This window comes from Cricetulus griseus, chromosome 5 (assembly GCF_003668045.3).
Source record: "Cricetulus griseus strain 17A/GY chromosome 5, alternate assembly CriGri-PICRH-1.0, whole genome shotgun sequence".
Classification (NCBI taxonomy): Eukaryota; Metazoa; Chordata; class Mammalia; order Rodentia; family Cricetidae; genus Cricetulus; species Cricetulus griseus.
Window position 1 is genome coordinate 20,354,783 of NC_048598.1, and position 20,773 is coordinate 20,375,555.

The 20,773-nt window shown below is 49.7% G+C and overlaps 1 protein-coding gene across 1 annotated transcript; it reads right to left on the bottom strand.

The window, feature by feature from the left end:
- Positions 1-11,986: 11,986 nt before the first annotated feature.
- Tagln2 (transgelin 2) lies at positions 11,987-19,429 on the bottom strand. The gene is made up of 5 exons (XM_027418940.2): positions 19,271-19,429; positions 14,002-14,208; positions 13,423-13,597; positions 13,031-13,133; positions 11,987-12,761 (listed from the first exon to the last, which is right to left on the bottom strand). The coding sequence occupies exons 2-5, from the start codon at positions 14,179-14,181 to the stop codon at positions 12,620-12,622; spliced, it is 600 nt and encodes a 199-aa protein (XP_027274741.1). The 5' UTR covers positions 14,182-14,208; positions 19,271-19,429; the 3' UTR covers positions 11,987-12,619.
- Between the last annotated feature and the right edge of the window lie 1,344 nt (positions 19,430-20,773).

Here is a 20,773-nt window from a genome sequence, read left to right on the forward strand (position 1 = left end):
ATTTAACTAACATAAGACTCTGTGTGTTGTTTAGGGGCCCCAGAGTGGTGGTAGAACTCAGGCAGCTGGCAGAAAGAGTTATCCTTACAGGGATACATTCTTCCTAGGGATTCTGGTGTTCCTCAGGTTGCCCCTTTCCCTTGGCTCATGACCTCTTCCACTATCCACAAAGGCAACATTGTGGACTGTCTCTGCAGTAGTCACACTTCCTCTGCTGGGAAAGGCTCTCTGACTTTTCAGGACTCTGTCCACCCAGAACATTGAAGACCACCCCCACCCCATCTCAGGCTCCTTAACTTAATCATTTCCAAAAAGCTGCTTTTTCCATATAAGGTGAATATTCACAAGTTCTGGGGATAAAGAGGTGGACCTCTGGGCACTGTGGTTGGAAGGGTGTGCTTCATTCTGCCTACCGAACAGTGAAGCATAACAAGGGTATTTTAAGGGCTCTGTGACATATTTGCTCCTTAAATTTTTGAACACTTTTCTTATCTATCATTTTTATGTACATGAGTATAATGATTAAATTGTTTGCGTAGCACATGCCTGCAGTACCCCTGGGGGCCAGAAGATGGCATTGGATCCCCTGGAACTGAAGTTACAGAGCGTTAGGATCTGCCCTGTGGGTGCTGGGAATCAAAACTGGGTCCTCAAGAAGAGCACAGATCCATCTCTCCATGCCCTGCAATATGTTTCCAAAGATTTGAAAAATAAAATGAAATTTATTGAGCATGCTGCTTTAAACTCCATTTTATTTATGTTTTTATTTGAAGCTTCTTTTATACTGAAAATATTTTTTCATACAATGTGTTCTGACCACAGTTACCCCTCTCATCTTCTCTCAGATCCTCCCCACCCACCCTTCCAACTTCATACCTTCGTCCTCTCTCTTTAGAAAACAAATAAAATTAGTACATAAGGAAAAGAAAAAAGGAAGAAAGGAAAAACATGAGAAACACATACACATACAGACACACACAAACCCACACAATAAATAAATAAATAACAAAAAATAGCTGGGTGATAGTGAGTTTGAGGTCATCCTGGTCTACAAAGAGAGTTCCAGAACAGTCAGGAACTCTGTTTTAAAGCAACAACAACAAACCCACAAAAATCAGAAACCATAGCATATAAGCAAAAGACCAGTCAGGAGGTAAAATGTCCAGACAAAGCAATATGAGACCAAAAAGAAAAAAAATGCCACTGAGTCCATTCTGTGTTGGCCATCTACTGCTGGACGTGGGGCCTGGCCTTTCGAGTGGTCTGTATACCCAATGAGACTCCACTGGAGAAACTAACTGTTCCTTTACCAGTGCTTGTCAACTACAGACAGCTTCTTCGCTAGGGATGGGAGCTCATGTCCATTTCCCCCACTTGGCTTGGACCTGTGCAAGCCCTGTGTTTACTGCCACAGCCTTCTGGGTTCATATGTGCATCAGTCTTGTTGTGTCTGGAAGACAGTTTCCTTGGTGTCATCCATCCCCTCCAGCTCTTACAGTCTTTCAGCCTCCTCTTCTGTATAGTTCCCTGTGCCCTAAGGGGAAGGGGTTAATGAGGACATCCCATTTTGGACTGATATTTTTGTTGGGGGGGTGCTGGCGTGATTCCCCTGTCTCTGCCTTCCATCTCCATGTAAGAGCACCATGAATACCAACATGGACTATGATATCCAGAGATCGAGTTTAGGTAGGTCAAGCTTTTGCAGCTAGTACTTTTATCCACTGAGAAATCTCCTTAAACTGAGAATCCAACTCAGGGCCTCAGGCATCCCAGGAAAGTGCTCTACCACTGACCTAAATCCCCAGCTGCAAGTCAAATTTCAAAGATTTCTGATTTGGATACATATGGACACTGTATTTTCTTCTTACATCTTTAAGTGTGTCTATTAAAAGGCATCAAATTAACTTAAAATGGACATCTCATGAAGCAGAAATAGAAAGAAAAAAAAAAAAAGCCCTGAAATCGGTAGGAATTACTTTAAAATTGAGAAGCAAATTAAAACAATTTTTAAATTATACTGCAAAAAGAGTAATTCCAAAAGAGGAACGGATGAAATTTGAAGGAATAAGAAGACTAAATTTAGGTTGTGTAGTAATCCACTTACCAAGAAGAGGGAAATGCTACAAACATTGGGAGAATGTTAAATTTTTTGTTGACTTAATATAAAGCACTGACATTGACAGAGAATGCATGAAACCCATATTAGCACGGCAAGAGGAGACCAGCGACAATCTGATTAATGAGTATCATCAATTCAAAGGACACTTAAGATTAATTACTGAACAATGCTCTGAAACCCTACAACTCCTATAAGAAAGAAATTTAGTACAAATTTTCCCAAATTTGACAACAACAAAAACTGACGTGATTTTGCCTACAACAAACTGTGAAGTGAGACATTCCAATCTACCAATAATTACAAAAATACTGATCAGTCCACATCCCAGGGAAGACTGGGTTGTCTTGCTCAGGCTAGAAAATCATGATCAGGTGAGAGGCTAAGAGAGGGGGCGAAAGGCCATGCGCAAAACATATTACTCCTGGGGTGGAGATTGTTTTGTGACATTTTCCAGAATGCTTAGAGCTTATAATTATTCCAGCTTCGTTTATTATTCCAAGGGTTTGGTTCTGTGTTCAATTTTGGATTAATAATTTCAATATACAGAGAAACCCTGTCTCGAAAAAACAAAATAATAATAATAATAAAATAATAATAATAATAATAATAATAATAATAATAATATAATTTCAGATTGCTCCATTGGGGCTTCCAAAAAGCTTCAGGCCTCACAACACTCTTTTTATTTTTCTTCTTCTCTTTCCCAGCAGAGCTTGGCTCCAAAGCACAGCAGTATCCTATCCTTGTCTAGTAAGGGTTCAGACCATTACCTCCCTCCACCAGCCCCTCCCATTCACTCATCCCTCTACAGCCTTCTCTTCTTCCAGCTGTGGCCACCTGCTCATCTTTGGAGTCCTTTCCCTTCCACCTTCCCCCATAAGCATTCTTTTGTTTGTTTGTTTGTTGCTCTCCTCTGCTCTCTCTGTCCCATTTTCATCATGTCCTCACTGTCCAGCAAGTCCCCAGATGAGAGCTATGAGAAGGGGGGGGTACTGTTCCACTCAACCTGACCCCACCTCAGGCTGCCTGACCCTCCCAACCATGACATCTCTCACAGGGAAGCCCCACACTAAGGCCCAGGTTGCTAGCCAGCGGTCAGGATCCAGGAGACTGGTGGAGGCAAGAGCCTGGAGCACAGCCTGTCAGTTCTGGTTTGGACTTGGCCCTGGAACAGCCTTCTGACCCCTTGGAGCCTTGAAGGGTGACTGGCCAGGCACCTTGGGATGCTCCCCACACTGGCTGAGGCGGGAGATCTAGGAAGTTTGACTCTGATGAATAAGCACGTTTAGCTGGAGCCTGGGAAACATGGTCCAGCAGTACTATTAAAGTCTGGCTTCTCACTGGAGCGTGTCTCCTGTCTAAGCAGTGAGAAGGGAGACTGATGCTCTGCTACTTTTTGTCCTCCCCTTCCTCTGGCCTCTCTGAAATGCACGGAGGAACCTGGCCTCCCAGCACTAGGGTGACACACTCTGAAGCTAGGCGAGGAAGGAAACTGGATGGGGCAGCTGGGCATGGAACTCCACGTTCCTGTAGAGGGTTTGTGTACCTTGCTTACGGCTCTCCTGCACGGAGTCTTTCTGGACTCCTATACTCGGACTCGGGAGTTGTTGTGGCCAAGAGTCACCTCCATCCTCTGGACCTGTCCTGTCACCTTCGCTAGCCTTTGTTTCCATTTTAGAGGTATCCAGTTGTTCCTCAGTAGAGAAGCTGTTTCTTCTGAGTCTGGTTTCCAGCCAAAATCCCATCTTGGAGGGCCTGGAGGAAGCTCTCCCATGCTGTGTTCCCTGGGGGAACAGAATGGAAAAGGACAACTATGATTTTAGAGTCTCCCAAGGCTTGACCCTGGCCTGGGCCTGGTTTCCTCTTGGGAAAGGATAATAGCCCCCACCCTGGGGGATCGGGGAGGAGTAAGAAGATAAGACCAAGCTCAAAAATCAGTGTGCAGTATTTTCTTACCCCCAGCCACGCATTGCGGGGGGGGGGGGAGGTTGTCCTTGGTATAGCACAAACATCAGGACTCAGGAATGGATCTTACCCTCTCTACTAAGCTTGGTGAGGCTAGAGAGCTGCGTCACCATCCCCTTTCCTGGAACACTTAAATTCTTCAAACCACCCTAAATTCTTTTGAAATCAAAGGAAGGCTCAAAACATAAATAAATGCTTAAACGCACGAATTACTTTACTTAAATTGCTAACTGCTTTCCATCTGTCTTCAAAACTCCCTTTCTCTTTCCTGTTCTTAACGACTGCCCAAGAGACCCAGCTGAGGCAGGGAGAGAAGAGAGCCTAAAACACTAAAACACAAACACGGGGGACACAATCTGAAACCAAACAGAAAGAATAACAGTGCACAGAACTGTGGGGGCAGGGATGTCAGTGTGGGGTGGAAGTAGGGACCACTGGGAGTCCTTGGGGCTGGAGACTTTGAGTCTACAGAGGAGAGAGAGGGGCATACAGCAGAGGGGATGGTGAAAGAAGAGTTGAGACATCAGAGTTAGGACACAGAGAGACCCTGGTTAGTCAGGTACCTCCCAGAGAAAGACATTAATGAAACTGTGCCCCTAACCACCCTCCCAGACTTCTTGAACTCCACAGCACCTCCCTCCTACCCACCCAGTACTTGGGCCAATGTTCCCTTGGTGTCCTGGACATGCCTGGCACCAGCGTCCCCTCCTACGTGACCAGCACACAGCCCTGGACTGGGTGGCGGATGCTGAGATAAGGCCAAGGAGGGGAAAAAAAAACTCCAAAGTCAGGAAGTTGCTCAGGCTGGTTCCCCTGGCAACCCCACCACAGTCACCAAACAGAGCTGGGGTTGAGGGGGTAGGGACAAGAACTGTTCCCGGCTCAGGCCAGAACTCTTCCAAGACCTCGGTTTTCTTGTTAGAGAAATTTTTTCCAGTCTTCTAGGATATACTGCATTTGAGATGCAATTTAATCTCCACCCAGGTTCTGTGTCGATAGCTCTAATAAGTCTGCTGGAATCTGCATTTCTCACTAGCGTCCCATTGAGTTCCATGCTGGAGTGTGAGGATGTCTCTTAGAGAATGGGATGTGTTTAACAGGTTGGAGCTCATGATGGCCAGGTTAAGAGAATCCTGTGTTCCCTGAAGTCTATAGCCAGCACCAGCTCCATGGGTGTCTGACTATGAATATCAACTGACTGACAGGAGTCTAAAAACCTGGGATTCTAGTTCATGCAGAACCAGTTCAAACTCCTGAACTCTGAGCTCCTTCTGGCTGCAACACTTTCTGGTTCTGAGAACCAGGAGCCAAGGGAAGATAAGTAATGTATGCTTATAAGTAATGGGCTAGTTACTCTTTCTGCTCTCAGGAACCCTAGGACTCCAGGCAAATCACTCACACTCCCTAAGCTTTGGCTTTTCTATTCTCTCAAAGGATATGAAAATATTAAAGCCTTACCAGGAGGTGACAAACCTCTCTGGGACCAATAAATATCCAAAAATGTCTTGAAAGCACACCCCTTGGGTATTGTCTCGGTGGTCGCAGTAGTTTCTGTCACTGGAGGTAAAAATGGGGCTATCTGAGGGAGGTCGACGAAGGTCAGGCTGCCTTGAGCAGGAAACCTGCAGAAGCAGAATCCAGGGGCTGCGCCTCAGGCGCTCTTGTCGGTTCCTCTCCAAAGCAGCCAGATCTCCATTTAACTAGAGAGGTGGCTGCCGCAGAGCTGAACTTCCTGTACCTCTTGCCAAGCCTGACCTCTCCCTTCCTCCACTGTGGCCCTGAACTCCACTCACAGGAAAACCACAGCTCGAGCCAGCTGTAGGCTGAACCCTTCTTCAGGGTCAGTCATTTCACAGGGGAACCCCACAAAACCCCACAACAGGGTGAGCAGTAGCTTGGACTTCTGCTATCTAGAGTTTAGGTTTCAGTTGATCCATTAGTTTGGCTGGGCTAGTTACTCTTAGAGCTTAAGTGTTCTCCTCTGTAAAATGGGAAGGATTCGTATTCTATGTTAGTGTCCTCTCTTCGTGGATTTCTCAGCTGGCACATGAATTACTCCATCTAAACAATGTCTTTCCTAACCCCTTCCTCTCTCCTCCATGTTACACTGTCAATAAGAGTCACAAACAGCTTCATTATCTTCTTCCAGTCCTCATTGCCCTACCCTTAACCCAGGCCACTGTCACTTCAGCCTGAGCCACTGCAGTGGTCCTTTTCCTATTTTAGGCCATTCTTTGCCTTGCAGCCTCATAGAACTTTCTGAACAAGACACAGTTTACAACTCTGGCTCGGCATCACTCAGTCATGAGGTATGGTGGCAAACACCTGAACCCCAGCATGCCATAGGCAGAGGCAGGAAGACTGCCACAAGTTCAAAGCCAACCACAGAAGACCCTGTCTCCAGGGAAAGAATCCAGTGGCTTCTTTGAAGCTCCTCTGATGACCTGATCCTCACTTCCCTTCTCAATCACATTTCTTAGCATCGTCTCTAAATTCAAAGATTTATAGTCCAGTTCAGCATAGCTTCACCTCTGCCAGGGCGCTTATCACATCGTGCCTAGGAAGCCTCACCATCCCTGGCCACCCCATATGGTTCCAACCATCCTTGCATCTTCATGTGTCACCGTCTTCCCAGCCTCATGGAAGGTGTATGGTAGGATCCAATTTTTTAACTGGTTTTCTGGTAGGGAAATGTGGCTCAGTGTGTGGTAAAAGCATGATAATGACGGTGATGGTGATGATAGGCCATGGCCCCCATCCTGGAGATCCCTCTAAGACCTAGGCCCTCTTATAATGTCACAAGACATGCTTTATAACTGTCTCCTTGCTTTTCTTCCCCTTTCTGGAGAGCAGAAATTACTTGTCTTGTTAGTTTCAGAGCCCCCACCCCAGAAGGCAGCAGGTACCACAACCTTGAAAAGATGTTCAAGGATTGCTTTTTGAAATAATGAAAGAATAAATCCACGGACAGCGGTGGCGCACGCCTTCAATCCCAGCACTTGGGAGGCAGAGGCAGGCAGATCTCTATGAGTTCCAGGCCAGCCTGGTCTACAGAGTGAGTTCCAGGACAACCTTCAAAACAATACAGAGAAACCCTGTCTCGAAGAACAAACAAACAAAAAAGAATAAATCTAAAACATAGAGCTCCTAGCATAGTGTGTAGCAAAGAGGATAAGTGGATGTCACCACCATCGTCATGCTCCTGTCACTAGAAAACCAGCTTCCCTACTGGAAAACCAACTAAAAAGTCAACTTCGAGGCGCACACCTTTAATCCCAGCACTGGAGAGGCAGAGGCAGGAGGATCTCTGTGAGTTCGAGGCCAGCCTGGTCTCCAGAGCGAGTGCCAGGATAGGCTCCAAAGCTACACAGAGAAACCGTGTCTCGAAAAACAAAAAAACAAAACAAAACAAAAAAAGTCGACTTCTACCAAAAATGGAGTAGAATGACAGCCCGGTGTCGGATGAGATGTCTCTGTCACCTCTCCACACCCACTTCAGGTGATATTGACCTGGGTGCTCCTGCCAACCCTGGTTCTCACCCGTATGCCTCTTTGACTGTATCCATCCCAAAGAAGGAAAGACACTCCATGAACAGACACTTGACCCCTGATCACAAAACCAGTGACTCCTCATTATTCCAAGTCTTCCCGATAGGCTCCTGTATTCCCTTGGGCAGATGGGAGGGGGCAGAAAATTCCTGGTATAGGTGACCTCTGATCCTCATGGCATTCAGGGATTCACCAGGGTATTGAGGAGTTGACAAGACAGCCCTCCCATAGAGTCCCATGCATTCCTCACAGGCATGTGTCACTGGCTTCGAGAATCACCACAGCTCACATCCATATATTATTTCCCTTCAGGACCACATAGTCTTTGAGCAAAGAGGTCATGTATCAATAATTTACCCTGCGAGGTCTGAAACAGAACCTCAGTAAGTGCAGTAAGTGTTGAAACACACACACATGAAAGAAAGGGAGTGTATCTGAGCTTTCCAGGCAGAACTGCCCATTTTCCTCCATTAAGAAGTGAGATTTGTCCTATTTATTGAAGACATTCCTTCTGACCCTTGAGAGATTCCAGAGGCTAATAACCTTTAGAAGCAAGAGTATCATTTTTCTTTGTCTAACCTAAATTTCTGTAGATGCAACTTTAGGGCATTTTTCTGTAACCCTCCTCCCCAGCCACTGGGACTAAACCCTGCTTCTTTGCAAAGTGACAGTTGCTAATTCATTCTTTTAGCCCTTTCTTCAACAAATTTAATCCAGGCTCTTTATTGTTTCCTTCCCTAGGGTCCTATTACCCAGCCTTCTCCCTGTTCCACTGTTCCTTGGGCCCCTTGCCAAGTTCTCAAACAGCAATAGGGGCAGGAATGACGCCTATTGTTCTCCAAGGTGGACAAACACACAGATGCCTACGCACACAGGACCAACAGCTCTACCCACCCTTTATCCTCCACCCGGGGCAGACAGACACGCAAAGTCAGTCTCTTCACGCAGATTCATCTCTCCCACCTGGGGCCCCTGAGTCTCGGTCTAGTCAGTCCTCACACACCTGGGTACACACTCACTCAGGGACAGCTCAGACCTTTAGTTTTCCTCACAGGCAAGCCAAACTGGGCGGAGCTTCTGAAACCCTCCTTCCCGCCCATCCACCCCGCCCTTCTCTAATTCTATTGGCTACCAAGGGCCACGCCCACTTTTCTACACTTCCAGTGATTTTCCACTTCATGGATGAAGGCGAAGGAAGGAAGGAAAGTTGACTCTGCCACCTTCTTCCCGTGCTCCTCCCACTCCCCACCCCCCCACCCCCATCCCAAACCCTCAGTCCTCCTTCCATTTGCTCACATACACTACCCTCCATCCACTTGGCGGCTTCTCTGGCTGTAGGGAGTGAAGCTGCTTGGGGTTCGCTTTGTGAAAATTAGCACAAGGGAAGCGCGGGAGCTGATAAAATGAGCTTGGTTCCATCTCAGATCTGATGAGAGGCTGAGTCGCTTGCTGTGGCCCTGGGCTGGCTGGGCACTATCTCACTAGGCAAGGGGATTTGAGAGCAAGCAGGTGATATGACAGTCGTTCGTTTATTCATCTAACAAATATTTATCCAGCACCTGTAGCACCACTCTACATGAACAAAACCAATAAAACCCTGCCCCCGTGCCGTGTAGACTCCATGGGCGGAGGCTGAGAATGAGTAAGTAAAACATATTGGCTCTCCAGCAGTCATAAATGGCAGTACAAAAGGCGAGGGGGGGGATATGCGGGCTGAGGTGGTGTGCAATTTTAAGTAGGGTGGTCAGGAATGGTGCTATTTGAACAAAGCTTTGAGGAGATAAAAAGAGCAAACCATGGAAAGACCTCCAAGGAGATTGTTTTAGGTAGCTGAACCCTCCAGGAGAAACAGCTCCTTTGTACAATGTCCCCTTTGCTTGTCATCTCCTGGTCCCCATTCTTTGTGGCTTTCTGTATGTGTTTTGTAACTGATACTGCAAGGAGGGTCCAGGGTTGGGACCCATTCTGGACTCCAGGACTTGAAAGGGTGCCAGGAAAAATTAGAAGAGCCAAATCTGGAGTGAAACTGACCCAGCTTGGACCAAAAGCCAAAAAGCAAACAAACAGAAAATGATACAAGATCTTAAGATGTTAGTCCCCAAAGGGTTTTGTCTTAGTTGTTCTCTGTTGCTGTAATAAAGATACCAGGACCAAAAGCAACTTGGCAAGAAAAAGATTTATTTGTTTTACACGTCCTAAGTCACAGTCCACTGTGGGGAGTCAGGACAGGAACTCAAGGCAGGAATCTGTAGGCAGGAGCTGAAGCAGAAGCCATAGAGGAGCACTGCTTACTGACTCATTCTTCATGCCTTGTTTAAGCTGTTTTCTATTATCACCCAGGACCACCTGCCCATTGTGGGCTGGGCCCTCCCACACTGGCCCTCCTGTAGGCCAATCTAATGGATGCATTTTCTCAATGACATTCCTCTTCCCAAATAACTCATTTGTGTTTAGTTCACACACACACACACACACACACACACACACACACACACACACACACTAACTAGGACAGATTTGAATGTCTACTGAGATGGATTAAGAGATATTGAGATTCCTTTCCAAGCTTGGCAGTTGGAGATCACAGCCAGAAGGAAAGAAGGAAAAATGGTCATGCCTTGGACCCCACTGGTGTCTGCCTTGGAAATGTCACTCTAGAGAGTGAGATAGGGCCAGGCGAGGCTTCTTTGATCACATTCATCAGTACAGTGGTGATGGTCTGAAGAACCAAAGGGCATCAGCAATCTCCCAGTTCACTGTGCACACACAGCCTACCTTTTATCCCCTCCCATCCATTTCTTGGGCCTTTACAAGCATTTACCATTCAAGTCCTTTCCGTTCTGGGCTTACACAACCTTCACAGGAGCCTTGGGAGAAGTCATCCTCTCTAGTTTACAGGATGAGAAACAGCATCCCATGATCCCACCTTCATTCACTCCCCAGTCCCTCCACATCTCCACTTGTGGCTGAGCCCGTAACAGCACAGGCTGAATGAACCACACCATCAGCTAGGTTGACTTAGGGCTCAAATACCTGCTCCTTCTTGTGACAGCTAGGTGGCCTTAGCTAAGTCTCTTGCCCTTTGTGAGACCTAGAGAATGGACTTCTATAAGAGTCTTCTGGGACCAGGCAGCGTAATGCTGAGCCGGATCACATCCCAGAAAATTGCAGTGTTGACGATTTGTAGTTCTAAATAGTTAAATCAGGGAAGGATGTTTAAAAAAAAAAAAAATCAGTGAATTCAGTGTTTTCTCTGCAATGACATCACTCTCTCACACTGGCAGTCCACAAAGCCTTCCTGAAAAAGAGATAAAGGAGTGACAGCTAACCCCCAGGAGATTTATACAGAGGCTTCAGCCTATCTTATCTGTACCACAGTCCCTGAGAGTGCAGCAAGCAAGAAAATGCTATCTCTTCCATAGTGAGGTGTCGGGATAAGGTTGAAAGCCGTGAGGCTGATAGCTATGGCATGGTGTCTGGCACACAGTAGGTGTTTCTAGGAAGAGACTGCCACAGTGAGGCGGGGAAGGAGTGCGAGACAAAAGCTCTTTGGTTCCAAACTGCTGTATTATCTGGGTCTCAGGCACAGTGTTGTGGCTTTCTGCACTGAAACAGATAGGTAGTACCAAAACAGAAAGAGGGAGAGGGACATCGGAGACTATGGCCCTGAGACTGGCTAGTGAGGGTAGACAGGGCTCAAGCATTAGCTGCCCTAGAGTCCCTCGGGTTCTCTGTGGGAAAGCACACAGCCAGCATAGGAAGCCTTGAGATAATGGGAGGTCTTCAGGCTGCAAGCATTCATTCCTGGGTTGTGCTGAGGACAGAGTGACCCCAAGTTGATTATCTCATACAAGGCCAAAGTCTAGAGGCCTCAAGGTGCTCGCTCCCTGGAATGCAGCTCACAGGTGCTTGGCGTCAAAGGACTAGGCATCTCCACAGGCAACTAACTCATTTTGCTAATTTCCCAGCCTTTGGTTCTATCCAGTCACTGTGACCTCATCTTCAGCCCCCACGCTGGAAAAGCCTACTCCAACATGGGCCATCTTGCCCCTTGTCTGCCTTAAGGGCCTCCTGTTTGGTTAAGTCTGTCCTTGTCAAGACTCAGCCAGAGGTAGCAGACCATTTGCCCAATTCACTGAGAAATAGAGTTCTCCCGTCCTGCAAACGCAGCCTACATAAGCTGCATTAAGGCTCCTACCCCAAGTGAGGTCCTGTCTCTTCTTAATCCCAACCTGTGCTCCCCTGAACAGAATGACAGGGCTCAGCCCTGCAACCTTTCATCTCTGCCCTCACTCTTGGTCTGGTATGACTCCCTCCCCGGAGTGGGCACAGTGGCCCTAGACACAGCCTGACTCCATCCAAAAAAGAATGAGATTCTTTATTGAAAATCAGCAAACTCATGTTCCTCAAGCCCCAGACCATGGTGGGCAGCTCTCCCACCTCTGTCTCCGAGGCCCCACCCCTTAGCCACAGTGAGAGGAATGGAAAATAAGAAGCCAAAAGGGCCTCTGCTGGGGAAAGCTGCCCAGATGTGTGCTAAGTACAGCCCAGCTGTGGCTGGAGCGACAGCCACAGGTCCCGCCCTATAAATTAAGTCCCTACAGCCACAGCTGTAAGAGAGGCATACTTGTAGGAGGGTCAGTGCGGCACGGGGCCACAGGGCAGCATCTCTGACTTCTAGCCAAGGAATGGACTGAAAAGCACAGAGCTTAGGAAAAGAGAAGCATGCTGGGGGAAGAAGGCTTTGGTCCCAGGGGAAAGTTGGTCCAGTTTTGATGGCTGTGTTGAAGGAATGTATTAGTAAGCCCAGAGAGAGAGAGAGAATCATCGGGCACTGCCAGAGGTGACAAGATAGCTTGGACCCCACCCTGGCAGAGGGGAGCTTAGAGATCCAGGGGCTCTCAGGGAATGTCACTGCTAAAACATATATATACATATATATTAACCATTCATGGAGGGCAGGGGCAGGATGGGGGGGATGTCTGATCAGAGGATCTGGCGTGGCATCCCATAGCCAGTCATGCCTGCCTGAGATGCTCCACGGTTGGTGCCCATCTGTAGCCCAATCACATTCTTGCCTTCTTGCAACTGGTTGTCTGAGAAGTTCCGGGGGTTCTCCTTGGACTTCCTGGGGTGGCAAGGGAGTACTGATTAGGAGACGGTCAGAGGCCAGTAAATTCTTCCCTGAACATGTAAGCTGATACCCACTCTGCCTTTGAGACCTCTGAGCTGCCTAGAAGCACCTCTTTGTCTCTCCAAAAGGACAGTCATCGCCACTGCCCCCACCTCCCACCTTCCGGAGTTCTAAAGATGCTGTGTAATAGCTGGTTCTATGGCGACATCATTTATTTTCTACAGACAGGAATGGGCAAGAATACTGAACCAGCAGATACTTACTTAGGAAACCAGTTGGGATCCCCAGAGAAGAGCCCATCATTCCTGGCTACTGCCAGCCCACCCAGGTTCATTAGTGTCCGCTGCACACAAGCCATGTTCTTTGCTGGAAGAAAAACAATTATGTTGTCTGAGTGGAAGGAAGGGTACTGGATTCCAGGATTCTACCTGTCACTAAGTCTACAGACTTAGCATCCCAAAGTCTTCATTTGTTGTTCTCATCTAACCTGAAGTATGGCCCATCCTCCATCGAACATATAAATGCATACACACACACACACACACACACACACACACACACACACACACACACCACTTATCGGTTTTCTTTGGTAAAGATGCCCAGCCAACACCCCCCCCCATCTCCTAGGTAACAGTCCTGGGCCCTGGCCCACCTTCCCAGAGATCCACAGTTTGGAAGATGTCAGTGGTGTTAATGCCATAGCGCTCAGCAGCCTGCAGGAACTGAGAGATCTGCTCCATCTGCTTGAAGGCCATTGTGGAGGCCTGGATCTTCTTAACTGGGGCCTGCCCCTCAGGGTATAGTGAATTGATGAGCTCACACAGCACCTGGAGGAGGTGAGGCCATGCTTGGTAAAGATCAGAGCACCAAAGACAGTGAACACCAAAGACAGTGAACTAGAGAGATGCCTTCCTGCCGTGAGCCTCAAGGTCCCTTCTGCCTCTGAACCCAGATGAAGACCCAGTGTTTAGTCTTTCCTTGCTACTCCAGAATCACTGGCCAGCTGTTCTACCAGCACCTATGAGCTTCTGTTGCAAGAGGCATATCCACCCTGACCTTTACTCCTTGGGTAGGTAGGAAAGCATGGGGGCTCTAACAGCCTCCAGGAAGATACTCAGGTTGAAGACAAACTCGGGTCTGCGTGCTCTTTCTTCTCTTCCGTGGGTTACACAGTCTCTGATCTCTCCTAGCATCAGCCCTGCCCTCCCTGCACCTCCCACCTAGCTCTCACCGTGCCATCTTTGAGCCAGTTATGGAAGTTCTCACGCCCAGGCTGGGGCCGGTCCACAGGCTTGCGGCACTGCGTGGTAATCCATTGGATCAGGATCTGCTCCAGGTCCCCATCGTATTGCTTCTCAATCTTCTGTTGCACCTCTCGGCTCAGGCCGTATGCAGGTCCCCGGTTGGCCATTCTGACAGCTGTGGTGACGGTGAAGAGCTATGGAGAGGATATAACCAGGCCCACGGTCAACATTCTACAATACAAAGGGTGCCCTTGAGGGCCAGAGAATGAATCCCTGCCCAGGACCTAGCACAGCAGGGCTCTGAACTCTGGCCGGGATGAGGCTACAGATACTAAACATCACTTAAATGAATGGTTTACATCTAGAATGAAGCCTAGGATCCACTGGAATAGAGGACAGGGGAAATGCTTTGGGTTCAGCTCTTGGTTGGGAGGAATGAAGCCTGACAAAGGCAAGTTGGTCAGTCTAGCCTGCAACCCTGTCCTTTAGAGCCTTTGAAAAATGATTCAGGAAATGAGAATACAGAGCATATGGGAAACCTGTGCCAAGAAAGGGAGTGAGTGGAACAAGCCTCTAGAAACCAATAAGTTTTTTTTTATATAAAATCAATCAAATCAATCTTTTTAGATTTATTTATTTATTATGCATACAGTGTTCTGTCTGCATGTATGCTTGCATGCCAGAAGAGGACACCAGATTTCATTACAGATGGTTGTGAGCCACCATGTGGTTGCTGGGAATTGAACTCAGGACCTCTGGAAGAGCAGCCGGCGCTCTCAACCTCTGAGCCATCTCTCCAGCCCCAACCGCTAGGTTTTTAAGTGAGCATCTACTGTTTGTAGTAGGAATTGTAGAAGAGAATGAAGTCCGGCCCTATGCTATCCCCAGTGCCATCAAGGGGACACAGGGTGTGAAGGAGACAGTGTAAACAGTGTACACTCTGACCACTAAGCTGCACAGTTCCAATCATGTTACAGGAATTAACAGAGCAGAGGGACAGAAGCAGTCTGGGTGGGCTGGCTGGAAAAGGTAAGACCACATTTTAGCAGGCAAAGGGAACTTCCTGTGAGAAAGCTAGCAATCAAAACACATTCTTTTCCCTCCCTTCTAGGCATCGTGGTGACAGACAGACCAAAGCCCCCCCCCCCCCCCGCCTCCTTCTTTACTCTTACTCTCACCACCAAAGGCGTCCGTGTACTAATTCCCAGAACTGGGAGACATATCACCTTACTTAGTTGTTTTTTTTGTTTTTTTTTTTTAAGTATGGAAGGAGTGATTGCCAAGCATCAGCCAGGTGGGCCCAGTAGCATCACAAGTGTTCTCATTTTCACTGAATGAAAGAGGAAGGCAGAATGGGAGGGGGGAAGGAAGAGTGTGTATCGCGCAGAGTCATGAACCAAGCAATGACCCCAGACGCCAGAAAAGAAAAGAAAATGGATTCTCCGCTAGCTCCCCAGCCCCCGTGAATGCAGTCCCGCCAGCAACTGGACCTCCTCCAGTGACAACCCCCCCCCCACCGCCAACCATCAGAGCAGCCTGTGTGTCCCTAAGTTCATAGTTTGTTACAGCAGAAATGGGAAATTAATCTAGAGCCTTGGACCTTATTTTCAGGGACACCTGGAGAGAGAAAGGACGGTGGCAGCGGGCACAGCTGGGTTTAACTTTCCTTGAGGACCTTGGTTAGGGAGGACTGGGAGCTTCTGACCACAGGCCTGAGGTGGCGGCATTTCACTGTGGGCAGCCTGCCCCACCCACCACTTTAGTGACAGGTCCCACACCCAGGAACCTAGAGAGCAAGTACTGGACCTGCTGCTGATTCGCAAGGGAGCCAGGAACAGAGCGGGGGCACTGTCCTTCACTTGGTGCTCCCAGCCCCTGCTTCCGGGTCCTTCTCTCTGGTCAGAAATAGAGCCGGCCATCTCTAACAGCCAAAAAGCTGGTGTCCCCAGGACAAGAGCCTCCATTCAAAGAGAGGCAGGGAGCCCACATCTGGCTGTAGGCCAGGTCAGACTTAAGGGATGAAGTCATTCTGGCTCCCTCTCTCATGCACCCCAGGTTAAACACTCCCACCACCCCCACAATGGGCTCTGGGGCTCTGCCAAAATGCAAGAAGCCAGGCTGTCTCCAATAATGTCTGGGCAGAGGTTGTGTGCTGGGTCAGCCCCCTCCCCCACCCTTCAACATGGCTGCCCCTTTCTGCCCTGGGTTATCCAGCTACACATTTCCGGCAGGACCTTCCCCATAAATCAGCTATTTTTAAACTCCATTAGGAGACTTCCCCCAGCCAGACCAGATAAATGTCAGGCTGGGTCCCGACCTACATCACACCACAGGCCACACACACACAACCAGCTTGATGAAGGCAGGTAGGAGTGCAGAGGCTGCAGCCTAGGCAGAAAAGGGCGGGGGGGGGGGGGGGGGGGGCAGGGAGGGCAGCATCCTTGCCCTCACAAGTTCAGCTGCAGCTACTCAGCTCCCAGTCTATCCAAGCTTCGTGTTGTAACTAGAAGACAGGGTAGGAGAAGGAGGGGGCTAAAGGCTCCTATCACAAGCAATCCTCTTTCCCAACCCAATTTCTAGACCTCTCTTCTGGAACAGTTTCTCTTGGGGCTGTTTCCAAGGAGCCAATGAGTCTAAAGCCTGGGCACAAGTAAAAAAAGGGCAAGAGAATGATTAATCCAGATACCAGGGTTAAGAAGGGAGTCCAAAGACAGACCCTGCCAGTGTCCCCTGCCCCAGATCTACCTCTGGATAGGTGACTACTGAGGGGCCCTCCCCTGGCTCTGGAGCCTGGACACAGCTGTCGAGGAGGTTGGCCTCCAGCAGTGTCTCTCTGTTCCACTCTGAGGCCACGACCCCAGAACCCCAAAGTGGCAGAGCCACGGGGTGGAGTTCTCAGAAGAGGTTATCCCAGCCAGGCCAGCAGCTGTGTCTCTCCCTACCCCCTCAGGCAGGCAGACAGCTGATGGGTTGTGGCTGCTGCAGCTGGAGAGACCCGCCCTAGTTACACCCAGGAGACAGACCCCAGCCCTCCCTCAGAAAGAGAAAATAGCAAGTCTCCTTCTGGTGTGGGCTAAAGACATCTGCCCAGCTGTAACACAGGTGTGGAACATGCCCAAAACTGGGTATCCCACGTGAAGACAACAGCTGGACAGCCTACATGGTGGGCTGGCAGTGGAGAACTCCAGAGCTGACTGTAGTCCTGGGAACAATCCTCACTCAGGCCTACAAGGTTCCATACAATAACTGGGAAAGAAGGAGGGGCCACAAAAGGCCTTCCAACCCTGAGCTCCACCCAAACCACGGCTGGCAGCTTACCTCACCCCATTTGTCGTCAATGCTGAAGGCAAGGGGAACACCAAGTTGGGAAGGGTCGGACTTTGGGACTCCTGACTGTGACTGAGTATTTACTGGGAAGACAAGGGGACTCTCCTCTCATTGTGCAGATGGAACACTGGGAACTTCCCAACTCACTTGTGAGTCGGGACTGTTCTGAAGCAGAAATGCCACATGGGTAGGCAGAAGGCCAGTGGCAGCACTGTGGTTAAGGGGATACCTTGGGGAAGACCCTCCCCCCACCAGGGGGCAGCCCCCTTACCACCTAGAGTCCTGAGCAGAAGAGAAAGCTAAGCTCCACAAACAGGAAGCCGCAAGGCCTACTCAGGAGCAGAGGAGGGGGGGTGGAGGCCGTTGCCATGACTTCTGTGTACCAAACATAAGAATGGAGGCAGGGTGGGGGCCCCCCAGGCAGGAACACCCACTCCACACAGGCTTGGGTGGGGAGGCCCTGGGCAAAGGCGCATGAGGGATCCTATCAGTTCTCAGGGGATAGCCGGAGGCAGCTTTGGAGGTCCTGGAAGGCACATGCAGTTTGTGGGTGGAGAAGTCTAGAAGACACTTCCCAGATAGGAAAGACGCTTCTGAGCTAGAAAGCCCACCCCTGGCAAATCTCGACGAGCAAGGTGATGGAGTGAAGACAGACTAGGGGCCAATCCCCTGGGGATAGACAGTAAAGTCATGGGCGCGCAAAGGGATTGCAAGGTCAAAGATTATTTGCTGGCTCTGGGACGGCAGCACCCTGCTCACCCCTCTCAACCTTGCCCTGCCGTCAGAGGTGTACCCTGAACGGCTGGAAGGAGAAACTGGGAGGAGCTTGGAGATGAGGAGCTGTCCCTGACTACTGCCCTGAGAGAACAAGGGGAGGCCGTCGAGCCACAGGCCTCCTACATGGCACCTCCGCTTTTCATCACCGCTGCTTTTGCTCCACGACACCTAGAGTTCCAGAACCTCTCCCATAGGAACACGGGGAGGCCTGCAGAGCCCAGCAAGGAGGCAATCTACTTCCGGTCTGCAGGTTCAGCCCCTCCAGCCGCCGCCCCCACCCCCACGGCCACACCCTGGGCCGTTACTGCGGATGAGTCACCCACCGCCCTCCCGCCACTGGGGTGACGCAGGTCTGGGCAGCCCGCCCGCCCGCCCGCGGCCACCACCAGCTTTCCCAGCAGCAGGGGGCACGGGAGGAGGCAGCGGGGCTCAAGCTAGGGTAGGAGAGCTTGGACAGCGGCCAACCCCTCCAGACAGGACACATCCGAGTGCAGTCAGGGCTGCAGCCTGGAGATGTCCGAGGTCAAAGGCACTCCAAGAGAGGGATAGGGGTTCACAGACGACCAGGCCACTGTGCAAGCAACGCACGGAGACCCGTGACCCCAGGTGGTGAACCCAAGTACCCAGAAAAGCAAACTAGCGGGGCGGAGGGGGCGCAAAAGGGCGGTCTCGAGGACACAGAAGGCAGGCAGCGCTCACACGTGCTCCCGGACCAGGAAGTAAAAGGGTCGCACGGTAAATTCAGGGACTGTGCAGACGCACCGGGGCGCGCGCCAGGACCCTGTCCCCGCCGCCACTCAACGCCAGCCTGCGAACGTCGGACTCCCTCCTTCCTTCTTCCCCAACAACTCGACGCTGGAGCGGTCTGCTGGGGCTTGGGACCCGACCCCTTGGGTCGGGAAGGACGCCCCGTCTATGCACCCGCAAGGCTCGCCTTACTCAATTGCCCCACAATGCAGAGTCCAGGCTTGGGAACCGGACCTGACAGCACGGGGCGGGGCACCCAGTTCGGACCCTTGCGGCTGGCTGCCAGTCTACAACCCCTACGCTCCCTGGAGCAATAATCAAGTGTTGGCTTTTGCTTTCTACAGGCCCCACACATACCCCCACCCGACTCCCACCCCGCTTCCTTGGTCCCTCAGTCCTGCTCACCGTCCAAGCTGGATGGGCAAGTGCTCACGCACGTCAGGGGCTGCAGTGCAGAGTGGAGCTCAAGACCCGACCAGGCTTGGAGTTTTCTGGAGGGTCCCGCCTCAGACGGGGCGGACCAGGGGCGGGGCAAGGGCCGAGATGGTTTAAAGGCGCAGCCTCCCAGCCTCGTGGAATGCGGGTAAGCTTAAGATAAGGTGGTCAGCAGGCAGGAAGGAGGGCTAAAGGACCTGCTGAGTCCTTGGAGCCGCTGCACAGGTCTCCACCCATGAGAGCTCAACCTCCACTCAACAGCCATAGACTTGTAATCCAGTAGGAAACTTTCTGCCTAGGTTAGTTAGTTTAAAAACTGGGAAGGTAAATGGAGGTACAGGAAGAGCCTTACCCCAGGATTGAGTAGGGTGTGACAGGACTGGGGCTTGCAGGCTGGGACAGCACCCCCACGTGGTTCTGCTTGCCATTTAACTTCAAGCCCGGGCAAAAACTAATAGTGAGGTCACTCCTTGCCCAGGGCCCAAGGGGTGTGGTAGGGCTTAGAACCTGGGGTTCAGAACCGACTTCTCTGCCCCTCACTTCCATATCCCATTTAATAACCTGACATTGCTCCTTAAATCCTGGAGGGATCAGAAAGAGGAGGGCTTAATGAAGGAAACTGGCAGGCATTTTTCTGCCCCTTAGGGTGGAGAGCAATAATTTAGGGGTGTCCAGAACACCTTCTACTTTTTTTTTCAGGCTTCAATTAATGGAGTCCCCAGGGTTATTTTTTTCTTCATATTATGGGGGAGTCCTCCATTGAGACCGATATTTAAAAAAGCAGCTAGTTCCACACTGACCTTCACATTTTCTATTTCCAAGTCCCCACTAAGTCCTATAGAATGCTGTTTCGGTGGTCCACTGTGCCTTTACGTTGTTCCTCCTCCTGGAAGCTTGTCCCTTTCTTTACTGGCACCTCACCTGCTCTGCCTGTTACCTGCCATGTGGCTTTTGCCCAATTACGAAAGCACCTTATGCTTTAGTTGTCCAGTCTACAAAATAAACTCAAAGCTCTGGAGACTTAAACATGGCTTGGAAAGAGCATAGAGCACTGCTTGGCACACAGGGGATGCTGTCAATCTTCTGTGAGGGTCCCAGGAAGTCCCACCCATCATAAGAACTCACTAAAGATTGACGCAAATTTGCGCCAATGTGATAACCAGCTTCCGGCTTTATCACAGAATTTGGTCTGCTGTAAACGTCTGTCTGCCTCACTGACCAGAAAGAATCCCCCAAGGACAAAGCATTATCTCCATGAATTTTGTATTTTCTCATAGCTTCTAGCCTAACAGCAAATCTCTGCTAGCTGACCGATCCTATTAGGCACTCAACAACTATTCTTTGAATGATGGTTGAATGTGTCCCATTCACAGTCTTCTCCATACAGACCTAGGGACTTCCTTGCTTCTCTTAGACACAAAGATAGGTAACAGAGAAACAGTTTTCAGACTTTTATTCACCAATTTAAAAAAA

What these genes read in the sequence shown, in the direction of transcription:
- Tagln2 (XM_027418940.2), bottom strand. Translation starts at nt 14,181, where the DNA reads ATGGCCAACCGGGGACCTGCATACGGCCTGAGCCGAGAGGTGCAACAG. An exon ending in ACTGGCTCAAAGATGGCACG is followed by an intron (nt 13,598 to 14,001) that starts GTGAGAGCTAGG and finishes CACCTCCTCCAG; the next exon opens with GTGCTGTGTGAGCTCATCAA. An exon ending in AACTGTGGATCTCTGGGAAG is followed by an intron (nt 13,134 to 13,422) that starts GTGGGCCAGGGC and finishes TTTTTCTTCCAG; the next exon opens with CAAAGAACATGGCTTGTGTG.